At 52.2% G+C, this 10,379-nt stretch overlaps 1 protein-coding gene across 1 annotated transcript; it reads right to left on the bottom strand.

Moving 5' to 3' along the window:
- Positions 1-209: 209 nt before the first annotated feature.
- LOC117098814 lies at positions 210-7,002 on the bottom strand. Its single transcript, XM_033237774.1, is given in 4 exon segments — positions 210-4,772; positions 4,774-5,635; positions 6,390-6,496; positions 6,893-7,002. Coding segments are annotated over 2 exon segments (789 nt in total). The 5' UTR covers positions 5,236-5,635; positions 6,390-6,496; positions 6,893-7,002; the 3' UTR covers positions 210-4,445.
- Positions 7,003-10,379: the final 3,377 nt, after the last annotated feature.

Here is a 10,379-nt window from a genome sequence, read left to right as displayed (position 1 = left end):
AATACGCTATTTTCTTGTGTGCACATATTTTATACTAAAGATATACCCAAAATCCCAATTCAAAAGTTAAATCCCTACAGAAAAACTGAAGCATTCTCCATCATTCCTGTCGAGGAAACATTAATATCCATATTATCTTTGTTATTTTTAAACCATAGTATTTTGCAGAGAACCTGATTATATCCCTTAATAATTGAGAACAAAAATAATAATTTTAAATGTTTATTACATATTTCTTTTGAAATTTTCAATGGCATAGTGCATTATTAATCTGCATAATATTTCACAATAGTAATATCTATGAACACAATAATATACACAAACATGATGGAGGTGTGTATCACATTTTTGGAAATGGACAGAACAAAGGGGAAGAAGCCTGCACCTCAATATTCAGGGCAGAGACAGGCCCCTCTAGGGCTGAATTTGAGGTCAGCACCAACCGTGTGCAAAGATGATCTGGACTTTCTGCAGAAAAGAGGCTAAACTCATGTACCCCACCTGACCTCATTTTCCTCCTGTTCTCCGTGAAAGGGACAGGGGAATAATGGTCCCTTACCTGCCACGTAGCAGCTGTGGCCCTTGGGCAAGTAAGTCCCTTTCCTGCTCTGAGCCTCCCACTTTCCCAAAGTTCTGAGCCACAGAGAGAAGCTAGACCTGAGGGGGACATGGAGACACGTCACCTTCCCATGAAAAGCAGTGGGCATCCGTCACCACCTCCCACAGCATGCAGTTAGTCCGTTTTCCAAACTGCCGTGATCTATTTCACAGCCCAGTGTAGTGGGGGAAGAACAGGACTGCTCTGGGCTGGATGCCCGCTCTGCCTTTTGCTGCCAGCAATGCCTTGGCCAGGACACAGCCCCTGTGTCCCCAAGTTTTCTGCTCTGTCATATGGGAACGACGATCCCATAGGGTTATGGGGACGATTAGATTGAAAAACAGCAAGGGTATAAAATTGTGCCCCGCGTAAGCAGTCAGCGGTGTAATAGGTCAGGAGAGGGTGACCTTCAGGGCTCAGCGGTGATGGGGAGAGATGATCACAATTAGCAACTGGAGAGAGCCTCTAGGTCTCGGGAAACACTGGGTTTCGGCAGAGGTGGTGGTTTCACAGCGTATTCAGTTTGAGACAACATACACACCACATGCTTAGATACCCGGACTAGATGCTGGTGCGTTATTCTTTTCAGAAAGCGTTTTAGTTTTAGTTTTGTTTTAAAGCAGGACGTGAGAATTAGAAAACAATCCTGGGAAAGGTTCAGGCCTCTGTAGGCTGAGATGGGGTCCAGGCCTACGTCTCTGAGGAGGAAAGAGGAACCCAGTGAATTTTGAGGAGCACAGGGGAGCAGAGGGAAATTGCACTGGGTGTGCATGCATGCGTGTGCGTGTGTGTGTGTGAGCGCACACACTGAGGGGCTGGAGGAGGAAATCAGCAAGGCCCAGAGAAGGGCAGAAGGATCTTGAGGCCCGAAGGGCTGCTACTGCACGTGGCTGGATGGCAGCACAGCGGCCTGAGGTTCCTGGGTCATTTTTGCCCCCTCTTCATGCTCATGGACTCTTCATGACTGTCCACAGCTCTGAGACGTGGGCCCTGCAAGCTGGAACCAAGCATGCTCTCTGCCCGTTTCTGAGGCAGTCATTGGGACTGTGGGGCCGTGGACCCCTGCCAGGCTCGCCTGTCCCCGGGACACTCAGGATGCATTTCGGCCTCCTGTCTCCTGCAGGCACCTGCACAACCCTCCTTTTGAAGGTAATTTCAGGAGTTGTTACAGCAACACCTGTGCACTGAGGTGGACAACAGGGCCACCACAGAGGTGACACTGTGTGCAGGGAGGGGAGAGGGGTCGCCTCTAGCTTTGCTTCCTGCGCCCCCAGGGAGTTGCCGCTCATAGTGGGCTCCACCCTCCCCCCACCAACATGTTCCCTATCATCCTCCAACAGCCACTGCCACCGTGCCCAGGGCCATCCTCACCAGGGACCATCACCTGGTGTGTCCTACACACACCAGGGACCATCGGTCACCCCATCACTTTGAGTTTCCTTCTGTCTGGGCCACATCCAGATTCTGGGATGTTTTCCACACTCAACCTCACTTTGTCTTCGACGTGCTATGGCCTAAATGTCAGTGTCTCCCAAATTTATATGTTGAAGCCTAATTCCCAATGGGGTAGAAAGAACAGGTGGGGCCTTTGGGAATGCCCTGAAACCAGACGGACGTTCTCAGTAATCCCCTCCTGAAGGAAGTTAGTGCTCTCATCAAACAGGCTCCAGCAACCTCCCTCGTCCCCTTCGGCCACATGAGGACACAGCTGGAGGCACTGCCCTAAGGAAAGGGTCCTCACCAGGCACTGAATCCTCAGGCATCTTGATCTTGGACGTCTCAGCCTTCAGAACTTTGACAATACATTTTGGGCGTTAGTAACTCCCCAGGCTAATGTACTTTGTTAGAGGAGCCCACCGGACAAGGACAGGCCCTCACTTCTCCCTGGAAGGACGGGACATCACTTCCAGGATCCGCCCCTCACAAATATTCACCTGTTGAAGGAATTCTGTGGGTGAAGGGGCCAGGAGAGGCCCCTGTAAACTGCTCACAGGCAATCAGAGGTCCCTCAGAACGGGGAGGACAACAAGCACGACCAGAATCTATCAATGATGCACGACACACAGGACTCCGGCAGACCCTCACAGAAAAGGATCAAAGAGGGGAGGCAGGAGAGGGTGAGAGCCTCCTGCCCAGAACAGAGCAGTGGCAGAGGACGCAGGGAAAAGAGCCAACAAGAACAAAGTGAGCCAGAAGATGTATCTCACAGGCCCAGAGTGGCTCCTGCTGTGTGCAGAGCCCAGGAACACCAGAAATCAGAGCTGTGTATATGGTCCAGAGGGATATCGACACTCTGAAGAACGAGTCAGTCATTGACCACATCCTGCATCACAAAACAGAGGCCTTTTCCAGAGTGAAGGCAAGGAGAGAACGTATTCACCACCCAAGAATGTATTCACCACCGAGGTGAACACACAAGATGTGTGGGACTGCCAGGCCCACCTTTTCTCACAGAGGAACAGGATGAAGCCTCATTGTGCAGGTTCCAGCAGGCTCCCAGGTTGGGGGCTGTGATCAAGAATAGGAAGGTCACACTCAGGGTCGGAAAGGCCCAGAAAGCTAGGAAGTCCCTCCGTCAGCTACTGTGCCCCAGGACACCACCGTCCACACATCCCAGTGCCTCCTGCCCCAGGGAGAAGAGTCTCTGGGCCCAGGACCCGAGGTCTGCAGAGACTCAGGAGACACAGAGCCCTGGGGTTCACCACAAGCTTCATCCAAGGGTAAAATGCAAATCAGGATGAGGCATTTGATTCAGGGTCCTCCTGCACTGAGAAGAGGGAAGGACAAGAAGAGCCATGGCCAAAGTAGGGCGAGTCAGGATGAAGCAAAGGCTCCTCTGAAGGTAGAGCCACCTCTGTGGACCTAACCCAGGGACGCCAGGTTCCTCCGGCCACTGCCTCCCCATACTCCTTAGCTGGCTTGGGAGGAGGCTTTCCATCACTATCCCGAAATTCTGCTCCAACAGTAGGCATATAGAGCTTCTGACTCTCTAGAAGCAACGTCTGCATACACCGAGACAACTGGAAAGACCCCCACATAGCGCGGCTCTCTAGTGACGCCCTCTGTCTGGCATCAGCTGGACTTCTGTGTCTCTTCTATCAGCCATGCTGGCTGCCGTCGAGGCAGTGCCTGGGTTTAAGGGATCCCAGGACTTTGTGCTCAGAGTGTGCAAGGCTCCACCTCACCCTTCCTGAGCGCCTGCCTGGGCTGCCCACACGCACCTGCGCTGGGGAGGGGCAGAGGCGGCCACATCCATCCACATCTACCTCTTCCTCTGGGCCAACTGTTCACGGACCAGTCACTCAACATACCACCCATTCTTCATACATTTCCAAAAGAAGGAATGAAGAACACGGTGGCATGTCCAGAAGCCTTTTTCTTCTGGAGGGAAAACAAAACTTTGACCAACGACATAGATAAACCCAATGTCTGCCCTGCTCCCTGACAATCCTTCACTTTCTGCAGCCGCGTGCAGAGGGGGACACGGACCAGGCCACCGAGGCTTCTATGAAAACCAATCTCTCAGTCACCCTGAAAGATGGCTAAGAGCCATGGAGCTTCCTATTTCACCAAATGTGGAGGGGACGTTTGGGGGTGGTGGGACCTGCATTCAGACGGGAAAGAAGAAACAGGACCCACTGCTGGGATCCAGGGCCAGCGGCCCCCAGGAGTCCCTGGGCACTCAGCTGGAGACGGCACCCCCTGAATTGCCACGCACAGTACAGCAGTTCCCCTGCTCTTCCCTTCTGTCCATCAGGACCCATGGAACTGGGCACCCGGCTCTGGGGTATGGAGAGCACACAGGAGGCCTGGCTCCTCCTCACCCCTGACTCCACAGAAATGAGTCTCAACTCAAGGTCCATTTAAAGGTCTTGGCTTTCTTTCCTGTTCCAACTCCAGAGAGGGTACAGATGTCCACAGTGAGGGGATGGTTACTTGACCACCAGGTGTGGAGCGGCCCTGGCCAGCTGCTGGGAACCCCGCAGACCGAGGTTGTGGCTGGTGCAGGGGGAAAGTGAGATCCTCTCCTCCTCTCTCCTGCCAAGAGTGGGCCAAAGAGAGAAAGGCCAGCGAAAGGTCCACTAACAAAACCGAGCGGGAAGGAGGGGTGACAGTCACAGCTTTCTACACGGAATCCTGCATGCCACAAGAAGTGTCCCCACTCCTTCAGGGCACCTACCTCCATGCTGGGAACACAGTATTAGACCTCGGCATGAGCCACATGTCCCTGCCCACTCCTCGCCCAGAAGGGGATCAGGAACAGGAAGGAGTTTCCAGTGCCATGGACAAGCCCTGGGTGAGCACAGGATTGGGGGTCCTGCTGTGGTGGGTCCGGGGCTGACCAGAGCAGGTCCTAGAAGCAGGCGAGGTGCTGTGCAGTCTGCAGCGTAACTCTGAACTTGACAATGAGGTCTCCCCGCTGAGTGCATACCTTGAGGAAGGGAAGCACCTTTCCGTGGAGTCTGCCAGGTTGCCTGCCAATGGCATTCGTGCCCAGCTAGAGGACCAGCCACCACCCCTGCTGGCCGCAAATGTCCTGGCACCTTGAGAAAATGAGGCAGAGAGTGAGGGAAGGGTTTGGGTAGGAAAGTCACCGGCTGGTACTGACAAGGACGCTGAGGGTACAGTGGTTCCATCTGAGCAGAAGTGTGTGCCAGGGCTTCTCTTGGAGCACGAAGACAATGCTGCAGGGATGGCTTCTGGCCTGGAAACTCCCTTTTGGGAAAGTGACCTGTGGCTCCATGTAGCTGTTCTGCGTGCGACAGTGCTGAATCTTGTCCTTGTCCTTGGTGGGACCCCTTGTGCTCAGGGTGGAGGAGCACTCTGTGACCTCCCTGGACCAGGCAGCGCCACAGGAGATCCCCTTCAGGCACTCCTGCACACAGATCTGCCCCACCATCTGCAGGATGCGTGTGGTGCTCCCGGCTCTCCTTAGACACTCTCAGCCACTGAAGTCAACTCACCAAGCATCCAGGGGAGGCTTCTCCCTGTGCCTCTGGGTCATGTGGTCAAGGCCAATGCAGGGCAGAGGAGTGACTGCTGGAAAAGAAGAGCCCAGATGAAGTGCAGTCACCTACCTGAAGTCGGGCTCCGCTGGAAGTCCCCATGGAGTAAGTCTAGGAAGAAACCACCAGAGCCACTGAGGGCCGCTAGATACCCAGTGGGGAGGGAAATTTCGGGCAGCGCGGCTCGTCTTCATGGGCGGATTGCTACAGTGCTCGGATTTCATCACGCCTGCTATCTTCATTAATTTCTATTCCCATGTGAAAGAAGACAGTAATGCAACATTTTATTTTATTATTATTTTTTAAGAGGGAGTCTCTCTGTCGCTCAGGCTGGATTGCTGTGTAAGATCTCGGCTCACGGCAACCTCTGCCTCCCAGGTTCAAAGAATGCTCCTGCCGCAGCCTCCCCAGTAGCTGGGATTACAGGCACCCGCCCCCATGCCCAGCTAATTTTTGTATTTTTAGTAGAGATGGGGTTTCACCATGTTGGCCAGGTTGGTCTTGAACCCTCTGACCTCAGGTGATCTGCCTACTTTGGCCTCCAAAAGTGCTGAGAGTACAGGCATGAGGCACCGTGCCAGCTTTAATGCAACATTTTAAAAATCAAAATTCATGCTAAATACTCCATTGTGAACAAAATATCCACATTTTAAATCAAGTCATCATCAGATCCCGTAACTGCAACGCTCTGAGAGCTGTACAAGCGTTGGCACGGTGGGAAACGAAATCTTGGCAAATTCCATTCAACCATAAAATTGTCACCAAAGAAAAGGAAAAGTACTCACTTGCGGAATGTTCCAGACAGCGCCCAGGCGCACTGCACTGCCAGAGATGGGGGATCTGCTCCCCGAGGACTGGGACTTTTCCAATAAAGGCCATTTTCCAGTTTCATCTAAAAGCACAGAAGGACTTCGTGAAATGTTTGGCTTTTTCCTAAGGGAAGGAGGTGCCTACAGCGTTGCCATCACTGCTGCTGGCCACGGGAAGATGCGTACATATCGTCCCGCCCTAAGATCGTGTTTTGAAAGGGGACAACTTTGGAAATTAACTGAGGATGTAACTGCAGAAAAGAGCTGATGGGATCGGGGAGCTGCTCCGATGAGTCTCCAGAGCGGCTCGGTGACCGCAGGAGCTCTGAGTCATCAAAGACCGGGCCCAGGGAGCCTGGAAGAGGAAGGGCCGCTGCTCCGGTCCACCCCGGGGCGCGTGAGTTAGGGGCAAAATTTCATGCCGCAACAAGGTGATTCATTTTTTTGGAACTGAGGCTGTTTCAGAACTTTTTACTCACTCTCGGCTCCGCCCCAGCGCTTCCAGGCCCCGGGCCCGCCGCAAACCCGGCTGGGCTTGGACCCAAACTGGCGTCCTGTCCCGCAGAGTCTGGTCATGCGCTGTTGGAAGCGGCGGTTGAGCTCAGCGTCAGGCGCGCGCCCTCTGCTGGCCGTTGGGAAGTAGCGAGGGTATCGCTGAGCTAGCGGCCGAGCGGTTGTCGCTCGTCCCCTCGCGGCCTCCCGCGGACTCGCTGACATTCTCCGTCCCTTGCTCTCTGCTCCTTGGCTGGGGATGCTCCATTTACATGGATTGGAATAGACCTAAGCACCACAATTACAAAATCAGTTATACGTTAATCAAAGCTTCAAAAACACCAGGTAACCCATGTTCTAAATCACTGGAAGTCAAACAGGTGAGTCATGTGATGAGAAGTACCTGCCCCAACCTCTTATATGAAAGATAATTTTGTAATACAATCAAGCTACTGATCACTGTTTATCTTTATAATACTTACCAGTTTTAAGAAAATACTATTCTGAAGAAAGTGTCACAAGATACGTTCAAACAAAAGAACAACAAATGCTATTTTATATCATTGTAATAGATCAAAGAATGTTACAATAATATTTATTCAAGGAATACAAATTTTCTCTTCTCTAAACCTTTTTGTAACTTAAAATGTACAGGATATTGTCAAAATGATTCCATGATTTTGGTACTAATATTTGCCAGCTGGGACAAAATAGTTGAGATTTCTTTTTGAGCTGGGCAAACAATCTATATAATTCATTAGAAAGAGCTACAAGTATAACTTCCTCTACAGTTTTCCTGTGGAAAATGAAGGGAAATAAAAACATATTTTCATGTAATGTAATTTTTTTAAAAGATAGGGTCTTGTTATGTTACCCAGGCTGGTCTCGAACTTTGGCCTCAAGGGATCCTTCCCCCTCAGCCTCTCACCTCTCTCACTTCCAGCCTCCCAAATGCTAGGATTACGGGCATGACACACCACGCCTGGTGGAAAAAGAGCACTTCAATTTCACCCCTAAAAACCTCCCAGGCAAAGACTGTTATTTCTTTGGCTTCAGATGGGGGCAAATTTTTAGAAGATCCTTTAGACAGCGATTCCCAAACAGGGACAAAGTATATTTTCTGCTTTCATCTTCCTGATTGTGATCAAGGCTGGAGGGTGGTTTCTCCAGGAGATCTTATCTCACACACCACCGTGGCCCTCAGTGTCCAGCTGGTTGAAGGCTGGAGAATGTGGTGGTGGGAACAGGAGTCTTGGGTCTTCTGGATCTTGAGGTTATGTCCGGTTTCCCAAGAGAACTAGGAGCAGGTCTTTGCATTCAGGCCTGACTGAGAGGGGATACTGTTCAGATATCTACTATTCAGGTATCTCAAAGGCACAAAGATGTCCTTACTTTGAAGCCATGGCTCCAAGGCGTGTCCCAGGAAAGGGAGCAGGCAAGGCTGGAGCAGAGCGTCCCCAGCCTGGAGCAGAGAGCAAGGGACAGAGAATGTCAGAGATTCCGTGAGAGCCCGAGAGGGGGCGAGCGACCACCGCTCGGCCGCGAGCGACCACCGCTCAGCCGTGAGCTCAGCGATACCCTCGCTACTTCCCAACGGCCAGCAGAGGGCGCGCGCCTGACGCTGAGCTCAACCGCCGCTTCCAACAGCGCATGACCAGACTCTGCGGGACAGGACGCCAGTTTGGGTCCAAGCCCAGCCGGGTTTGCGGCGGGCCCGGGGCCTGGAAGCGTTGGGGCGGAGCCGAGAGTGAGTAAAAAGTTCTGAAACAGCCTCAGTTCCAAAAAAATGAGTCACCTTGTTGCGGCATGAAATTTTGCCCCTAACTCACGCGCCCCGGGGTGGACCGGGAGCAGCGGGCCCTTCCTCTTCCAGGCTCCCTGGGCCCGGTCTTTGATGACTCAGAGCTCCTGCGGTCACCGAGCCGCTCTGGAGACTCATCGGAGCAGCTCCCCGATCCCATCAGCTCTTTTCTGCAGTTACATCCTCAGTTAATTTCCAAAGTTGTCCCCTTTCAAAACACGATCTTAGGGCGGGACGATATGTACGCATCTTCCCGTGGCCAGCAGCAGTGATGGCAACGCTGTAGGCACCTCCTTCCCTTAGGAAAAAGCCAAACATTTCACGAAGTCCTTCTGTGCTTTTAGATGAAACTGGAAAATGGCCTTTATTGGAAAAGTCCCAGTCCTCGGGGAGCAGATCCCCCATCTCTGGCAGTGCAGTGCGCCTGGGCGCTGTCTGGAACATTCCGCAAGTGAGTACTTTTCCTTTTCTTTGGTGACAATTTTATGGGTTGAATGGAATTTGCCAAGATTTCGTTTCCCACCGTGCCCAACGCTTGTACAGCTCTCAGAGCGTTGCAGTTACGGGATCTGATGATGACTTGATTTAAAATGTGGATATTTTGTTCACAATGGAGTATTTAGCATGAATTTTGATTTTTAAAATGTTGCATTAAAGCTGGCACGGTGCCTCATGCCTGTACTCTCAGCACTTTTGGAGGCCAAAGTAGGCAGATCACCTGAGGTCAGAGGGTTCAAGACCAACCTGGCCAACATGGTGAAACCCCATCTCTACTAAAAATACAAAAATTAGCTGGGCATGGGGGCGGGTGCCTGTAATCCCAGCTACTGGGGAGGCTGCGGCAGGAGCATTCTTTGAACCTGGGAGGCAGAGGTTGCCGTGAGCCGAGATCTTACCACAGCAATCCAGCCTGAGCGACAGAGAGACTCCCTCTTAAAAAATAATAATAAAATAAAATGTTGCATTACTGTCTTCTTTCACATGGGAATAGAAATTAATGAAGATAGCAGGCGTGATGAAATCCGAGCACTGTAGCAATCCGCCCATGAAGACGAGCCGCGCTGCCCGAAATTTCCCTCCCCACTGGGTATCTAGCGGCCCTCAGTGGCTCTGGTGGTTTCTTCCTAGACTTACTCCATGGGGACTTCCAGGGGAGCCCGACTTCAGGTAGGTGACTGCACTTCATCTGGGCTCTTCTTTTCCAGCAGTCACTCCTCTGCCCTGCATTGGCCTTGACCACATGACCCAGAGGCACAGGGAGAAGCCTCCCCTGGATGCTTGGTGAGTTGACTTCAGTGGCTGAGAGTGTCTAAGGAGAGCCGGGAGCACCACACGCATCCTGCAGATGGTGGGGCAGATCTGTGTGCAGGAGTGCCTGAAGGGGATCTCCTGTGGCGCTGCCTGGTCCAGGGAGGTCACAGAGTGCTCCTCCACCCTGAGCACAAGGGGTCCCACCAAGGACAAGGACAAGATTCAGCACTGTCGCACGCAGAACAGCTACATGGAGCCACAGGTCACTTTCCCAAAAGGGAGTTTCCAGGCCAGAAGCCATCCCTGCAGCATTGTCTTCGTGCTCCAAGAGAAGCCCTGGCACACACTTCTGCTCAGATGGAACCACTGTACCCTCAGCGTCCTTGTCAGTACCAGCCGGTGACTTTCCTACCCAAACCTTC

Source organism: Trachypithecus francoisi, unplaced genomic scaffold (assembly GCF_009764315.1).
Source record: "Trachypithecus francoisi isolate TF-2019V2 unplaced genomic scaffold, Tfra_2.0 Lachesis_group16, whole genome shotgun sequence".
Lineage (NCBI taxonomy): Eukaryota > Metazoa > Chordata > Mammalia > Primates > Cercopithecidae > Trachypithecus > Trachypithecus francoisi.
Note: the sequence above shows the minus strand (reverse complement) of the source record. Positions and strands in the feature narration are given on the sequence as shown.